Source organism: Stegostoma tigrinum, chromosome 12 (assembly GCF_030684315.1).
Source record: "Stegostoma tigrinum isolate sSteTig4 chromosome 12, sSteTig4.hap1, whole genome shotgun sequence".
NCBI classification, from domain to species: domain Eukaryota; kingdom Metazoa; phylum Chordata; class Chondrichthyes; order Orectolobiformes; family Stegostomatidae; genus Stegostoma; species Stegostoma tigrinum.
In genome coordinates this window covers 11,000,376-11,018,232 of record NC_081365.1, presented here as the reverse complement: position 1 = coordinate 11,018,232, position 17,857 = coordinate 11,000,376, and the positions used below count along the sequence as shown (strand labels likewise).

Below are 17,857 nucleotides of genomic sequence, written 5' to 3'. Positions count from 1 at the left end.
GAGGGGTTCTCTCCGCAATTAGACAGGATAAAGAATCTGACTGGAACTTTGAACCTGGAGCCCTGTTAAGTTATCCTTTCGGACGCTCCTGTGACCACACATTACCTTGCCTCATTCATGCGCAAGGAGATCGGATGTAAGACCCAGCGGTTCGGACCGCAGGCTGCGCCGACCCACAGCAGTGTATCTGGGAATGAAAGCGATGCCGTTACAAGCCTTCCTCCACTTTCTTCCAGTTAGTTATCCCGCTCCCTGAGTACAAAGGCGGGTAAACATTGGCGTTTACTCCCCGTCCCGTCCGCCAACATCGAGCAAACCACACTCTCCATCGTGTCCGCCAGCGCAGCAACTTTGCGTCCGTCAGCCGCTGGCGGAGTTCGCGTTGCTTCCCCGGCTGGATGTGCAAGCCCCTTTCGCAGATACTCTGAGCAAACGTACCGCCTGGATGACTGGGAGGCGGGGGTGGAAGAATTGGAGCTGACATATCACATTCATTTTTAAGGAAGATGTAATGGTAACAGAGCAATGACAGAGGATTTGTTGTCAGATTAAGGGATATAAACTGACACGAAAGTGATTTTGAAAGTTGTTTTTATTACCCAATCACCAGTCTGTCCCTCCCTCTGTAACTATGTTTTTCGTTGTATAGTTTCCACGTCTGTCTATCTGTTTATTTATCTATAGCTATCTATTAATCGATCTATCTATAACTTATATCTGTCTATCTACCTTCCTATACATCTATCTCTATCGCTCTAACTATTCCATTTATTTATCCATCTATCTATCCATTCATCTCGCTATAACTTCTACATTTGTCTATCTTTCTATCGACCTGTCCAAGTATCCCTATCGTTCTATCTATCTATTTATCATCTATCTATCCATTCATCTAGCTATAACTTCTACATCTGTCTGTCCGCCTATTTCTATCGTTCTCTCTCTCTCTATCAGACTCTCTGTAAATACAGATATTTATGGTCTGTTAGCAGAGTGGTGGGTTGACTGACCGCCGGAGTGTGAAGGCGATGCGCCGCCCCGCCGCGGAGGAATATTCTGGCAGAGGTTGGCATGCGATATAGTTCAGTGTGGCACTGTTTTGAGCGCCAGTTTCAGGAACCGCTCTGGCAAAGGAGCAGCCGGCTCATTGCGAGTCTCCGGGAAGCTGCCTTGCACCGGCCACAAGCTCCGGAGGGAAAATGACCTTCGCTTTATTCTACCTAATCGGATTGCTTGTCTGCGGCGGGGAAGGTAGGAAGCCCCAGTCATGTCAATAAATGTGCATGTAGTGTGTTATGTGAAGGGGGGGAAATACACAAAACCCCAGATAGATGCATCGACTGCATTGCAGAGAGAGAGAGAGAGAGAGTGGGACTGAGCGCCGGGACAGGTTGCCGGAAAGATTGCGAACTGGAGAGTTGTTTGAAATGAAGTCTTTCGCTATTCGTCTGCACCCCCCCCCGCCCCCACCACCCTGGCATTGCGTTGTGTGTTCGCCTTGCGAGGGACCTCTCGTTGAGTGAGACGGGACTGGAAGATTTGGGGGTTTGTATATGGTGTTTATTTGGGGAACATTGAAGGTGTTAACTTTCCTCCGTGTATTTATTGGGTTGTGTATTTGCGTCTGTGGGGGTAAGGGGTGCTGGTGAAACGTCAGCTTTTGGCCAACACTCTTGAGCTTGTACTTTCATGAATGCGTCTATCAAAACGGTAGGCTGTCCATCAGAAATCTGAGAGTTTGTACCAGGGGTGGAATAATGTTTGGAGAGAGCCTGAAGCTAAGGAGACAGGACCCCTCTCCCCTACAAACAAACGCAAACGCACTCATCATTGAGCAGCTCTATCAATGTTTGCTAATTTCCAGGCTTGATCCATGCAGAGTTTGGTGACAATGTGAGGGTATGCAATCTGCGGCTCAGATACATCACAGCCCAGGTACATTATGTTGAGCGGGTTTGGCGGGGAACGATAGGTTTTTTTGTTTACAACTGTTTTATTTCTGGGAGAGACTGAGCTGCAAACTGCCCTCGTTCGGGATTTTGGATTGGAATGGACGGGAAGGCGCCAGAAGCAAAGATGCGTGTGTCGCCTGGATGCTGAAAGTTTAGGCTGGGCGGGTAATCAGATCTAGTTGGATGTCTGTGGAAGTGGATTTCGAGTGGGGCTTGTGAGAATCTCTCGAGTCGACTGCTCAATGCGGCAGGTGGCAGTGCAGAGCTGCTGAACATGTCCTGTCTGCGGCTGAAAGTGTGAGCAGCTTTCCCTGCTGGTCTCGCAATCACTCTCTCTCACACAGGCGCACACATTGATGGGAGCGTGTTTTCCATGAACCATCTCCCCAAGGCGCTGAACTGGGTAGAGTGAATCCACACATTGTTGGCTGAGCCCCGCAAACAATTTCTGGTGAAGAAACAGAGGGGGACTTGTTCTGGTCTGGGAGCCTCCGATGTTTCCGCTCTGCAACAGTCTCTGTGAGCAACTTCTCCCGCTGCCTCCCCTTCACTCACCTTCCTTCTTTCTTCACTCACTTGGAACTTCAATGACCAAACACTGTCAAAGGAAGTGCTTAGTCTTTTTTTTAATAATGAGGAGAAATATTTTTTGGGGTGGGGCCAGACCAAAGTGGAACTAGATGGGGGCCACCGGGAGTTATAGTTAGCAAGATGCGAATATGATGGGGAGATCAGAGGTTATAGAGTTGGCCAGATGTGAATGTGGTGGGGACAACGGGGCTATAGAGTTAGCACAGCGTAAAAGTGATGGTGACAACAGGGCTAGAGTTAGCAGGTTTTGAAAGTGATGGGGACGACGGGTTATAAAGTTAGCAAGATGTGGATGTGATGGAAACAACGGAGTTATAGAGTCCGCTGATGTGAACCTGATGGCGATGACAGGGGATTATAGAGTTAGCAGGATGCGAAAATGATGGGGACAGCGGGGCTAGAGAAATAACAGGATCTGAATGTGATGGGGACATCAGGGGTTATAGAGTTAGCAGGTTTTGAAGGTGAAATTGGTGTGACCAGTCAGCATCTGGGCATTGACAGGGCTTTGGATGGTCACACCAACTGATTATGGCCAGATCACCGCGGAGTGTGAGTTTGGGGGAGATGACAAGATGCAGAGAGCCGGGGATTGGGTGAAGGGTGAAGTGGCCTGGAGACAAAGGTGCAGCCTGCAGCCGACTGTAACCTCACTGCTGTACCCTGGCGAGCCATTTACCCAACTCCCTCATCACAGCTGCGGTCAAGTTGGTCAGTGTTTGCTCTCCGCCGCCGTCCCTTCCTCTGGCTCTGGGGTCAGTGAGAGCTGAGCTCCGTGAGTCTAGACTCTCTCCCCGAGTGCAGGTCTAGCGCTACCTCTCGCTGTCTGTTCCACATCACGGTGCAGGGACCCTGGGGGAGCTGTAGTTTGGCTGTTCCCCAGACAGAGAGCGGGGATGTGTTTTAACTCTTCACTTACCGAGGCAGGAGAGACGGGTTTCGAGTACATGAGAGACAGTGACATTTGAAATGCGACTTATTGCCCCTTCAACTGATGGCTATCGAGTGTACAATTTACAGTTACCAATATAATTAACGTCAAGGTGATCTGTGCTCCCCACGAAACAGGCGGAAGGCTGACCTCCCACAGTGAACATTTCTTTTTCGCTTGACTGTTTAGCATCACTTTCCTGAGCTGTTGACAGGAACGCTCAGTTCACGCCTGGGTGACAGGCTCTCCGAGTTGGTATATAGCTGTCACGCCGTTCAACCGAAAGACTTCAACATTGAAGATCCTGTCTAGGCATCAGGGTAATCTGTTTGCAACGAATGGATGATTGAAAAGCATTGCTCCAGATTGCTTTCTGTCTTGGCACATCCGCTACTGGGCACTGCCTGGGGGATGCGTAGGATTGAAGGTGCAAAGGCTGGGATTCTACCTGGGTTTGAAACCAGGGCTGGATTGCAGTCTGTGAATGAGAGGGACTGAGTTGTTGGGGTGGGGGTGGGTGTTGTGGGGGTACGAAGGTTGAGTTACGGTGGGAATGGACAGAGCCGGTACTGGTACTATTAGGAAAGCATTTGGGAAGTGGAGGGAGGAGAGGAACTGTAGGGTTCGGTCCGGACTGTACAGGATGAGTTTGAGCTGGGGGATGGACCCAGGAAAGGGATTTCTTAAGCAGCTGCTTTCTGCTTCGGAACTGTTAAACCCTCACGTTTGGGTGAGAGCAAGAATTAAAATTCATCAGTTTCGACCTAGGCTGCTTTGAAGAGAGAGAGAAAAAGCATAGATTTCATTCACACCCGCAGATGTTTAAATTGATTAGATATCATCAAACGGTTGTTTCTCGTAATGATATGTAATTGAAGTAAACAGTACATTGGGGGGTGACCTACACACGGCTGTGAAGGTAAGGAGCACGGCGTGTGTCAATGAATAAATATTTCTTCAATCAAGTTGTTTCTTTCTCTCCCTCCAGCTTTCGAGATGGCTGCAGCCTTTTTTTTATCATTACCACTCAGAACAAGCAGTCATTTCACTCCTTCAGACACCCAGTTTTACCTTAATCCTGGCACTGGAGTAGATAAAAATAGAAGCCCTAATCGGGAAGAGCGAATAACCCAACTCTAGCCTGTTTGTAACTTGAATTCTGCTTCATTAATTTTGGTGAAGCTTGCTTTTACTTCGGTTCTCTTTTTTTCAAGCAGATACGGCTGGGGAACAGCTGGGATCTGAATTTGAGTATTAAATGTCTTTCCCTTAAGTGCCTGATTTTACTGATCAGTGTACAAAAGAGGGCAATAGAAATGTGAAAAAATTGTTGGTGTAGCTATGTCTTTTTTTCGTCCACCCCTACAAACCCTCTTTCCCTTTTTTTTCCGTAGACCCTTTAGATTGTCGCACTATTAAAGACCAATTGTTAAGTGACAAAACGCTGCTTGCTAGTATGACTTCCTAAATCCAATACACAATGCTAGGTCCTTTCAGAAGCCAACCTCTTCATTTTTCCTACTTTGGGATCTGTCATTGATATTGAGCAGGTGTAATTCTTACCTGGGCTCATTGAGTGACAAATACTGACTGGGATTTCAACGCAGAATACGAGATAGCACTTTGACCATTCGTAGTTGCGCAAATGCAAGTGTGGGAAATGTGTGTGACTGATCAAATAGCTTTTGAATATTTGCTGGTTTACATAGAAACAGAGTCAAAATTACAGCTTCAGATGTTAGTACAATGAGCAAAGGTTAATGAGAAGGATTCCGATGTGCATCCCTGAGATCTGTTCATAGCTGAAATTCATTGCTTACTTATGCAAAGCCCACCAGTTCATTGCTGGTGCTGGCACTTATCATTGGTCCCCTTTATATTCTCTCAGGAATGATATCTTACAATATGGTATCTGGACAATGACCCAAAAGAATACCAATGTTGAGTGGCAGCGTCCAGTGAGAAAAGTTCTTTCAATCAATGTTGCCACTTTTACATTTTAGCTGTGAAATAAACAGCTTTGCTGTTGTATTTATAGTGATTTAATCATAAAAGGAATTACATTTTCCCCTGAATCCTTTCCAAACTGCGAGAGCTTTACACAACCATACATGGAGTTTCACCTGGCGAATCAATATCCAGTTCTAACATGTAGGTTTTGCATATGAACTCCTCATTCCTCGATGTTCTTACACTTCCCATTTTCGTATACTTCAGCACCAATTATTTTTTCTCCTTTCTGATCTCCAGTTGAGGCCTCTTGAAACCCAGGCTATTTGTGATGACTTTATAAGATTGTGTCTATCACTTTGTGTGACATAAGGGGCATTCAACACACTTTGCGAACTGAAGCTTAATTTGAAGTTGTAGAATGATGTATCAGTAGAATCTTTGTTGCCATATTTTATAACTAGATGATACTGTATTTTACTCTACATCCTGTCTCTTTAAAAGAAAATCAATTCTTTTGAATTTGCTTTGAAATCATCCAGTGGGCTGGATGATGCTTTTTTTTAAAAAAAAACTGGATGGTGTCTGTATGACAAGAAGAGTACACAAGCAGTACACATTACCCAGAAGTATAGTTGCTCTCTTTTTTTACAGACCTCAAATGGCACACTGTATTTACATTGAAGGAGTACAAATGAAAATATTGCATTAATATTTATCAATAATGAATCATATATGCTTTCAACAGAGTTCACATACATATTTAGTTTGCCAGAATCTTTTAAGGACAGTATTTCAGAAAAGTTTGGCACATCTTCTAATAAAGTCTGCACTGAAAATTCTATGTAGAGCCACTCTTTTTTTTCCAGCTGTCTCCAAATAATTATTATCTTCCCCTCATTCTGTCCTTTTGGACATGATTGTCTCATGGAAAAGTTAGACAGACACAATGCTGCGCACTGTTTACCTCCTGCTGTGATACTTAAGGATGTTCACTCTCTGGTGTTTACAATCTATCATAGAACCTTCACCTCATACTACCAGCTGTAAAATGGAAAATGCAGGATGTATTTGATTGTATTTGCGAGAGAGATCAATATTTTGATGTGGGGTCCATAACTAGAGATAAGTCACGATGGATTCTTTACAACCGAACCTGTGAGTGAGATTAAAAAGTGAGTTGTTGCAGCTCTGCTTCTATTTTTGCTTATGATTTTCACATTTTCTTTCTTTCTATGGCTTCATGATACAACTATTCTATAATAGGCTGTTATGTAGCACTTTCTATAAATACATCCTCTCTGTTATTACAGACTCCTGGGAAAAAGAAATGTGTAATATCTTTAAGCAATGTCATCATCCCCTCATTTTCTCCTGTTGTACATGACTGACTCATTGAAAAACTGGAGGACACTGCCTAACTGTAACGAATCCTATCCATACTCCTGTAGTGGTGCTTTAGGATGTCCACTCTGGCCATTCTATTGCTCAACTCTGTTAATGTTTTTGATATGAGGATCACAGTAACACAGAGCAATCTCCAGTGATTGGAGATGAGTTGGTGCTGAATTTACAACTGGCTCCAGTTAGCTGGTACAGGGGCCAAAAGATTGTTTTGAAATAATTGACAAAGGTGCATAGAAACAAGTTATTGCAATCTGAAATGCACTGCATGAAAGTCTGATGAAAATAGATTCAGTCATAACTTCACAAAGGGATTTCAGTTAACAGTTTGAAGGAAGGAAAATGTGAAGGACTATGCAAAGATTATGGGTGAAGTAGAATGAATTGGGTAGGTTTGCCAAAAAGCAGGCACAAAGATCAGCTTATGATCTTATTACCACTGTTTCTGGCTCTGATAAGCACCCAGTGAGATTTGTGCCATGGAGTTGGTAAAGATGTATTTTAAACTTTGGGTGAAGGTAAAATTAGGGTCTGCTGTAGTGGCAGTCAGCCTGTGCTTAAAAGGTTTACACATAGCCACAGACCGTGCTGTTCAGCCGATACATGGCCCTGAATACCTGTATAGCTGCTTGGGGAAAGGTGCCCTTACAAAAATCTTCACGATTAAGATTAAAAATCAAAACACTGCAAAATGGGAGGAATCAAATTATACTATCAAAGGAACTTAAATAGGTTAAGTTCCAGTTCATCATATTCCAATCTCTATTTAGTATTTAAGAGAAAGTCAACATGAATTCAAAGCATGATCACACTCTGGTCTTTTTAGGTAAGTATTACTGATGCAAGATTTCTAAATAATTTGCAAATATTCTTCTGTCAGCTGACTCATGAAATGGGAGAAGACAAGTCACATTGACTTTGGTAAACTTTAAGACAACTCCAAATAAAGAAAGTTGCAGTTTTCAAAAGCCTGTTGCTGCTTGTATGATGTTTGTTATGCCTTGTGTGTCAGCTCCAGCAGTGTCTGGGGCTACCACTCTGATACAGCCTAGACTAGAACTCATAACTAAAGGAACTACAAAACAATTTTTCAATGCACTGTTTTCAGAAGTGAAGGTGTTATATTCATGCTCTCGGCAGATTGATTGCAAGCACAGGTTGCATCGATGGATACAAGACCCTGTTTTTACTATTGGCCCCTTGTGCCCAGGCTCAGTCTGGAGAGAACAGTGAAGATGTCAAAGATGTTCAACTCACCATGTCTCAGTTGCAGTGGTGCTGAAAACCTAACCATGAGATATTTTTCTGGGGGCAGAAGGGTTGATTGTAGTTGAGTGCAGTGAGACAGAGAGGAGAATTTGCTGTTCCTCTTTTATTGGGCAGCAAATTGTATAAGCACAACAAAAATAGAATCAGTAGCAATTGATATAGCTGACGCTCTGTGGCTGATTGGAGACTGTTGGACAGTGAGAAGAAAAAAAAATAAAGCTTTGAATGTTTTGTCATGCAGTGTAGACAGATAGTGGCAGTGCATGTTATTAGTAGCAGGACAAGAGGTAGGCGAACCCAGAGCCCATAATGAAATTGTCATCCTTGACTGAACTTTCCTTATTGCAGCTCTGTCACGAATGTGCTTTCCAGCGCTGTTTCTTGATAGCACCACAGCATTTGTCAGCAAGGAGATGACTGGACAAAACACAATTCACAAATAGTCTCTTTTTTTGTGATCAACCTGTACCTGAAGAGATAATTATAGCTACTCCTCCAACATGCAATCACTGTGATAACATTATTTCCATCATGACTTCCATTTACGATACACTTGAGATGTATTAAATGTGGTGGACATGTATAACCATTTGCTAGCATATTATGTATACTTTCTAATTTGTTTCTATCTAATCTGCCAGACTACTAGCTTTTGTTTTGAAAGAGGAAATATGCAGCTTTGCTCCTTATTGGCTGCCCTCTTTGAACAGCTTGGAGGATGCTCAGGAAACCAACTGCATCTCAATTTGGGCTAGTCCTATTAATTTTACGCTCACCCTACACTGTCTCCCTGACTTGAGTAGCTGATGTTGGGAAGACAGAGCGGTCAAGGGTATTTATTGCTATAAACTACCACCTTTAATTCAGTTTAATGCATGACATTGAATTCACTGCTCAAGTTATACTCTGCCCCATTTTGTTTCTTTTAACCCTTTTTCCCCTTTGCCTCATTGCATTGAATTTAATGTGAAGGGAAATCTTGTGTTGAATGCAATGTTAGCTACCTTGACAACACCCAACTTTAAACCATCTGTTTCTGAGCGTTGGCACCCATCACTGTCACCCATCACAGCACTCCTTCCTCTGATTGAAGTACTTGATGAGGGGTAAATGATAAGTAATCTGCTCCCCTCCAACTCCAACATTTCTCAAACTATTGTATGGTCTGACCTCTGCCTCAATTCCGTTTCAGTTGCTGAGTTAGTGTAGAAAGTGTTAATCATTTCTTTCTCAATACCTGGTTCAAGGAAGAATTTAAAATTCCGGTGCTTATTTTAAAGCATTCTTTTATTTTCCTCATGCTTGCCTAATCATATGTATCAAGGACCTTATTGTCATGGTTACTGTGATTTGGGAATGAATCTCTGTACTTTTGTTTGGATGCCACCATAATCCGAACAAAATTCTAAAGAGAGAGAGGACCTGCCCACTTCAAGGCACCTTCTGTATTCCAGCCAAATCTTTTGCTTTCTAAAGTGCTATATAAATGGCTGTTGTTAAATCAATATTGGAGAAATGGAACACTGTTCTAACTGTGTAGATTAATTACTCCTCAGGTAGTTGCTTGTCAATCCAAATACCACTCTCTTTTAAAATGATACTAGCTGTCGGTATCATCATTTTTGTGAGGTTGCTGCTTTCTGCTTGTTTCATGGGAAATTTGTGACTTTTTGTTCACTTGACTTAAGTGCCTAATAATATTTCCTGATAGACTGCTGACCCTGCAGCAGCATGCTATCATTAATAGATATTTCTGATCAACCTGTTCAGGTATGTTGTTACACAGATGGGACTTAAACTTGGAATTTTGGACAGACACATGAGCACTATGCCTGTGCCACAAAGGTTTTCCTGTTAGCTGGAAATAAAATGGGAACCAGCCCCAGGCATTAAATGGAAGCTGTTATCGAATACGTCACTTAGTTAGTTATTTCTAGCTGAATGTGGGATATGTAGCATATAACGATTGACAATGTGTATGGCAAATGAATACAAAAGAAGATTGCCAAGCCCACTTAGACCCTGTGAGAACAGGATCACAAGGAATTCTCGTGAGATTGTTTGAATTCCTCCATGTTTTGCTTCTCTATATGTAGCTTCCTCTTGTCCTAAAAACCATCAGTAATTTGTAGTCATGTGATTCCTTTCTCCTGGTAAGACCCATCAAGATGAGTGTTTGTACTCAAAACATTATCTTTTTCTGTCTCCACCATTGCTTCCAGGCCTGCTGAGTTTAGACAGCATTTACTGCTTTTATATCAAGACACATGATTGATTTATATCAAACAAAATTGACAATATTGGGGCAGGCAACTGAAAGCAAGTTCAAAGACATTTTTCTTACGTCTTAAAGGGGGAAAAATGGTTTAGAGGGGGTGGGAGTTGTGGGGATTGGGAATTCAGTACTTTTGGACCTTTGAATGGTCAAAAATAAGTTTGGCAATGCTCAGTGGGCAAAAACCAGAGAAACTTAGGTGTCACCAGTGTCACACCAGTGCTTTCAGGCATTAGTGGTTTTATGGTAATCTAGATGCTCAGGCTAATATGTTTGGAATGTGGGTTCCAATCCCATTACAACAGCCTATGAAGTTTGAATTTATTTAAGAATTTGGAATTTAAAAAACAAACCACTGAGAGAACAACCATTCTTTACAAAATAAACTGTTTAGCACAGGAGCAGACTCTTTGGCTCACCAAGGCTGTGAAAACACATGATGACTTTCCCAACAAAAAAAAACAGTATATATCCCTTAATTCTCTGCCTACTCATGTATGTGTCAAGATATTCTCATAAGTGTTGCAATTGTATCTGCATCTACCAACTTCTCTGGCAACACATTCCAAGCATTTACCATTCTCACTGTGTGAAAAACCCACCTCTCACATTTCCTTTAAACTTTCCCTCTTTTTACCTTAAACCTATGTTGCTTAGTAACAGACACTTCTACCCTGACAAAAAGAAAGACTGACTATTCATTTTATCTCTGCCTGTCATAATTTTGTAAACTTCAATCAGTTTTCCTTTCATTCTTCAACTTTCAAATGAAAACAAGCCAAGCTTGCCCGATCTGTTCTCATAGATAATACCCTCCAAACTAGACAGCATCCTGGGGAACGGTTTCTGTACCCCCGCCAATGCCTCCACATCCTTCTAATAGTGTGGCAACCAGAACTGTGCATAATATTCCAAATGTGGTCAAATTAATGTTCTATACAGCTGCAACATGATTCACCAGTTTTCATCTGTATGCCCCGACTGACGGCAAACCTGCCATATGCCTTCTTGACCATTTTAGCCACTTGGGTTGCCACTTCCAGGGAACTCTGGGCCTGTATGCATTGATCCCTCTGTATGTTGATGCTATTAATGGAACTGCCATTTACTACGTACTTCCCACCTGCATTAGACCTTCCAAACTGCATCACCTCATAGTTATCTGGATTAAACTCCATCTGTCATTTCTCTACTCAAGTCTCCAGCCTGTCTATATCCTGCTGTATTCTCTGGCAATTCTCCTCATATCTGCAGCTCTCTCTATCTCTATGTTGTCCATAAACTAACTAATCAGACCACCTACATTCTACTTCAAATCATTTTATAGATCCCTTTGGAACACCACCGATCAGAGATCTTCAATCTGAAAAGTACCCTTCCACCATTACTCTGTCTTCTATGATTGTTGTGAAGGACTCAGAAGGAAATCTACCATGCTCACATAATCTGACCTACATGTGCCTCCTGACCCACAACTATGTGATTGATTTTTACTTACCTTCTGAAATAGCCTAGCTAGACAGTCAGATCACGAGCAAGAAATTCTCATCTTGCAAGGAAAACCCACATCTTGTGAAAAAATATTTTTTTCCAAAAAGCAGATTAGCCTAATGATTTTAAAATGTTCGCAGGTTTGGGAGAGCTGGTACTGTCATAGAGCCACAAGGTACACGTCTCTGTGAAAACTGGTGTTCCGTTTTTAGACTGCGTCACTTAATGCTGATGAGCAACTGTGAGGGGACACTGGAGACAACGGAGTGTATAAGCCAAAGATTCTCCAGTCACCACTGAAAAGAGAATAATAAAATCAGGTTTCAAAAAATGTCTTGCTCAGCTGGAGGACAAAGGAGTGGAATTGGAGGGGAGAATGGTGTGGACAGCTGTTTGAAAAGGCTACAACTGATGGAGAGGGATGAGGCCATTTAGGTTTCCTTCAGAACACAATATTTATTCAACTATTGACTTGGACATTCCTGATTATTATTAGCTTGTCCTTGGCGGTTGTGCATCCAGTTCCCCAGGCTCCAAGTTCCCTCTCGTAAAATCATATACGTCTGTCCCCGTCTGGAAGGTGCTAATGTGTGTCTTATAATGCCTCTATGAAGCACAGTGAGATATTGTAACGTGATGAAGGTGATACTTAAATGCAACTGTATCGGCATTAAACTGCTTTATTAGTTTGGGCCAGAGGAACTTTCATGAGCTCTTGGACTCGAAACAATGGATGTACAAATGATTAAAGTATTACATTCCAGCACAACAGTCTTCACCTTAGTTTACACAGTAAAATTAATTAGAAAGGAAAACAATAAAATAAATAAAATGCTTTACCAGAGACTAAGAGACTGCTTAACTTCAGTTTATATTAAATTTAAACATTGCCATACATAGACAATATTGGTGTGTACAGTTGGCAACATTTACCTCTAGGTACATGAAAAATTGTAGTTCCCTTCAGCCACATCTAAGCCTTAAGGACAGCATATTGGTATCCAAAACCTGGAGGAAAATTTCTCTGATTATAATAGGTAACGATATCTTCTGGAGTCTCTTGCAGGAAAGCATCTGTTGTTTGAAAATTGCTTTGAGAGCAGATGGATTGTTATTATGTATCAGGGAGGCATTTAAATTAGACCATCTATCTGTAACAGTTAGAGATAAATGCAATCTCCCCACATCGACTCAAAGCAAGAAGCTGATGTCAACTGTTTAATCCTTTGTCTAAAATCTCTGAGAATTTAAGTAATGCGATTCTCAACCCTACATGTGAGGTGAGAAGGAGTTGTCAGTAAAAGTCACCATTGATGGCATGGTGGCTCAGTGGTTAGCACTTCTGCTTCACAGTGCCAGGGACCTGGGTTCAATTCTATCTTCAGGTTACTTTCTGTGTGGAACTTGTATGTTCTCTCTGCATCTGCATAGGTTTCTTATGGGTGGTCTTGTTTCCTCGCACAATCCAAAAATTTGCAGGTAGTTGGATTAGCCACCAGGAATATAATATGATACTTTCCACTTGTCCAGATGGGTGGACGCCAATAGCATTCAAAAGGTTTGATGCCATCCAGGACAAAGCAACTGCTTGATTGTCACTACACCCATGAATGTCTAGTCTCCTCATCACCAAGGCTGAGTAGCAGCATAATATACCATCTGCAAGACGCACTGCAAGAAATTTGTTGAAGCTCCTTAGACCCAAGACGCACTGCAAGAAATTTGTTGAAGCACCTTCCAAACCCAAGACCATTACTATTTAGATGGATAAGGGCAGCAAATACATTGGAACACAATCTCTGCAATTGCCCCTCCAAGCCATTCACCATGCTGACTTGGAAATATATCACTGTTCCTTCACTGTCGTTGGGTCAAAATCCTGGAGTACCCTCCCCTAGTGGCATTGTGAGTCATTCCACAGCTCGTGGACTCCAGTAGTTCAGGGCGTGATGTTCTCAAGGTAACATAGAACAATACAGCGCAGAACAGGCCCTTCAGCCCTCGATGTTGCGCCGACCTGTGAACTAATGAAAGCCCCTCCCTCTACACTATCCCGTCATCATCCATATGCTTATCCAAGGACTGTTTAAATGCCCCTAATGTGGCTGAGGTAACTAGGGACTGCTAATAAATGCTGGCCAGCCACTGTTGCCCAGAGCTCAGTAGTGAATAATAAAAATAGAAACAGCCTTTTTAGAGGTAATCAGAATGGAATTGTATTTTTATTGTTGAAAGTTTGTATTAAATATTTTATGGCTAGCTAGGCCAGATGATATTGGTCATCACCAGTTGCTCTTGAGAAGGGGGTGGTGAAGTGCCTGCTTGAAATGTTGCAATCTGGTGTCAGCAGACCACAATGCCGTTAGGGAGTGAGTTCCATGATTCCAAAATCAATCTCATAACACCAGGACAAGGCCACTCAATCCATTGTGCCTGCTGATTCCTGGAATATGCGAACTTGTTCAGCTTCCACATTTATCTGAATGTATCTGGAAATTTTCCTGGTCCGTCCATTGATCTGTTTCCCATATGGCAATTCCTGTTTGCTTCTGCCAACCTTTTCAGCAATGCATTCCATATCACCCTAACCATGCTTGGAGAAAAAACATTCTTCCCAGCTCCCTGCCAAAACTGGCTCAGCGGCAGGAAGCAAAGGGCAAAGATGGCCAATGGAATTTTTAGTGACTGCAAGGCTCGTTCAGTACTAGGTCTCTTGACATTTTTGCCGGCATATGATTGCGAATATAGAGAACATAAGAGGTTTGCAGATGGTAAGAAAGAATGCTGTAAGCTGCAGGGAGATACTGGTGGACTTGTTAAGTGTGTGGAACAACAGCAAATCGAGATCAGTCTAGAGAAGTAATTGATTTGGAGGATGCTATAAGGCAAAGGAATACAAAATTGGTGGTAGAATATTGAGAAATGTAGAGCAACAGAGGGACTTTGGCATGTATGATGTAAGAACATAAAAAAATAGGAGCAGGGGTAGGCCCTCTGGCCCCTTGATCCTGCTCCACCATTCAATACGGTCACGGCTGATCTTTTTGCGGACTCGGATCCATTTACCCGCCCACTCACCATAAGCCTTAATTCCTTTACTGTTCCTTTGCCTTAAAAACATTCAGTGAGATAGCCTCAACTGCTTCATTGAGCAGGAAATTCCACAGATTCACAACCCTTTGGCTGAAGAAGTTCCTCTTCAACTCATTCCCAAATCTGCACCCACCCCCTAGCTTATTTTGAGACTATGCCCTCTAGTTCTAATTCCAAATAGTTCTATGTACACAGATCCCTAATGCTTAAACCAGATGATCACAAAGACATACAAGGATTGGTTGTACATACTGCTGAAGAGTAGAATACAATCTTACAGCAGACAAGAACTGAGACACCATTATGTTCATCATGATCTTGAATGGTGGAGCAGACTCAAAGGACTGAGACTCCTATGAAAAAGCTGGGAGGTAATGATGGAAGTGCGTAAAGCATTAGTTAGGCCACAGATATGGAACACTTTATTCTATTCTGATCACCCACGGTGGGAAATACATGATCACACTAAAGAAACTACAAGAGGAGATTTATGAATTCACTTGAACTGGTATAGTTTAGCTCGGGGCAAGATTGGATAGACTAGGATCATTTTCTTTGGAAGAAAAGAGGCCATAGGGAAATGTACTTGAAATATATTAGACAAAGGGGTCTGGATAAAGTGGGTGTAAGATCTTAGCTGTCTTTGTTGAGGGCTCAGGGTAAAAGGATTTGATAGGAATTTCTTTTCAACCGTAGGATTCTGGAATTCAGTAGCTGAAAATATGATCGAGGCAAGAGTTTTCAAACATTTTTAAATAAAAACGTACTTGGACGTGCAGTTGAGATGCTGATAATAAGCTGGAAAGAGGGATAATGCTGGATGGCTACTTGTTGGTTAGTGCAGATGTGATGTGCTGAAAGGTAACCTCTATGATGCAAAAATATTTATGATTACATGAGGTCTTCTTTTATTTTGGCCAACAGCCTGAGCTGGGTGTCACACTTGCAAGTGGGAGTAGTTTCTTCTGTTGAACTCCCTAACCCTTTCAGGCATTTCCCTGTAAATTTGTTCAATTAGCAAATAGTTCTCTGCATTCTTAAGATCTTTGCTCCCTTCTTGAGGGAAGCAGTCGTGTGCAGGTAAAGTCACAGCAGTCTTATCAGAGCCTAAGGCAGCTCCCTTGTTAGAGAGGGATAACTGGTGATGGTTTAACCTGGGGGTCGCCACACCTCAGGTGTCAGGAGAGTCCTTCATGGAAACTTCAGGCTGGTATGAAGATGAAACCCACATTATTGGCATCATCCCACATTACAAACCAGCTGTCCAGCCAACTGAGCCAGTCAACTCCTGGAGTTAATCGAAACTGCAGATGCTGGAGAATCCAAGATAATAAAGTGTGAAGCTGGATGAAAACAGCAGGCCAAGCAGCACCTCAGGAGCACAAAAGCTGATGTTTTGAGCCTAGACCCTTCATCAGAGAGGGGTCAGCTTTTGTGCTCCTGAGATGCTGCTTGGCCTGCTGTGTTCATCCAGCTTCACACTTTATCAACTCCTAGAGTTAATGTTATTGAACCAGGAAACCCAGGCTAATGTTTTAGGCACATGAGTCCAAATCCTACTATGGTAGGTGGTAAAATTCAAATTCAATAAAAATTTGGTCGAATTCTGACCATGTATTTATTGTTTGCCATAGGCGTACATGTGACTCCATACCCACAGCAATGTGGTTAACTCTTAAAACCCTCTGAGCAATTAGGGTTGGGCAATGCCCACATGCCATGAAAAATTTAAAAAAATAACTTTCCCATCCATTCTTGACAGATATGTGAATGGGGAGGGAACACAAGGATACAGACAGTATAGAAGCAATTTTTTTTCAGTTTAAAAAAGCATCATGTAACAATACAGTCTTAATGGGCCGAAGGGCCTGTTCTGTGCTGGACTATTCTTTGTCCTTTGTTCTAAACTAATGGCACAGAGCTGGAAGCAACCTTATTGCAAATAGGTAGGGGTAACAAAAAGCATTGAAGATGCAGCAAAGTTTATTTTCCACTGAAGAAAGGGTATTATGCAAAGTAAGAGGAAGTCTCACTCCCCAAACACACAAAGACTTCACTTCAGTTTGAGAACCAAATCTTTATCAAAGTCAGGGCATAATAACATACCAGGGATGAGGGAATGTTAGGTATGTACATAGTTAGGACTTAGAGAAAGTTACTTGGCAATTTAAATTGGATGTCCAGAAAGATAAGGGAGTTAAATCGGGGAAACGGTTCCCATTGGCAATACAATACACACAGGACATGAAGCTAAGGTAAAAGCCAAAGGAGAGCTCATGTAATCTCTGGTTTTAAGCAACAATTACAGAAAACGGTCCAGCTTCAAATGAGAGTAGAAAGCATCAGCTGAACTGAAAACAAAATTGCAAATGATAAAGCAGTACCAAGAGTGAATTTACAAAGAAGCTTGATGGACATCATTAGAAAAATGCAGAGAAACTGGTAAGAGCATTCTCAAGAAGAAAGAGATTTGTTCTAGGAGATGGTATGGAGGAAAGATTTCAAGAAGGAGGATGAAAGAGCACTTCAACGGTGATTGTCTGGGAAATTGAAGAAACGTCCTTGGCAAATGAAAAGACCCATATGGGATAGAGAGATTAGATTGTAGAGATAGAGATCTGTCTTTGGGCAGGACACACATAATGATGACGACGAGGAAAGCTGAAATACGAGCAGCGAACCAATCTATTCCCATCAAAACCTGACTGAAACTTCGCCAAATTCATGTCATTTACTTTTTTTAGCCTGTCCTCTCTGGCCTGCATTCAAATCCATGCTGTCGAGTGAAGGATCGTTTGATGGAGACCTCCTCCGCAGAGCTCTCAAATCATGTTTAAAGAGTGTGCTGCTCTACTTGCGGTGACTCTTGGTATGAATGAACTTTAGATCTGATTACAGTAG

General features: G+C 42.3%; 1 protein-coding gene across 2 annotated transcripts in view; it reads left to right on the top strand.

The window, feature by feature from the left end:
* Nucleotides 1-454: 454 nt before the first annotated feature.
* Nucleotides 455-17,857, top strand: part of LOC125457009 (neural cell adhesion molecule 2-like) — a 1,449,549-nt gene continuing 1,432,146 nt past the window's right edge. The window contains exons 1-2 of one of the 2 annotated variants that reach the window (XM_048540684.2): nt 455-514; nt 993-1,251. In XM_048540684.2, the coding sequence (XP_048396641.2) occupies nt 1,200-1,251 (52 nt within the window). In that variant the 5' untranslated portion in view covers nt 455-514; nt 993-1,199. The remainder of the gene's footprint in view (nt 515-992; nt 1,252-17,857) is intronic. The other variant, XM_048540683.2, reaches the window with a different exon arrangement.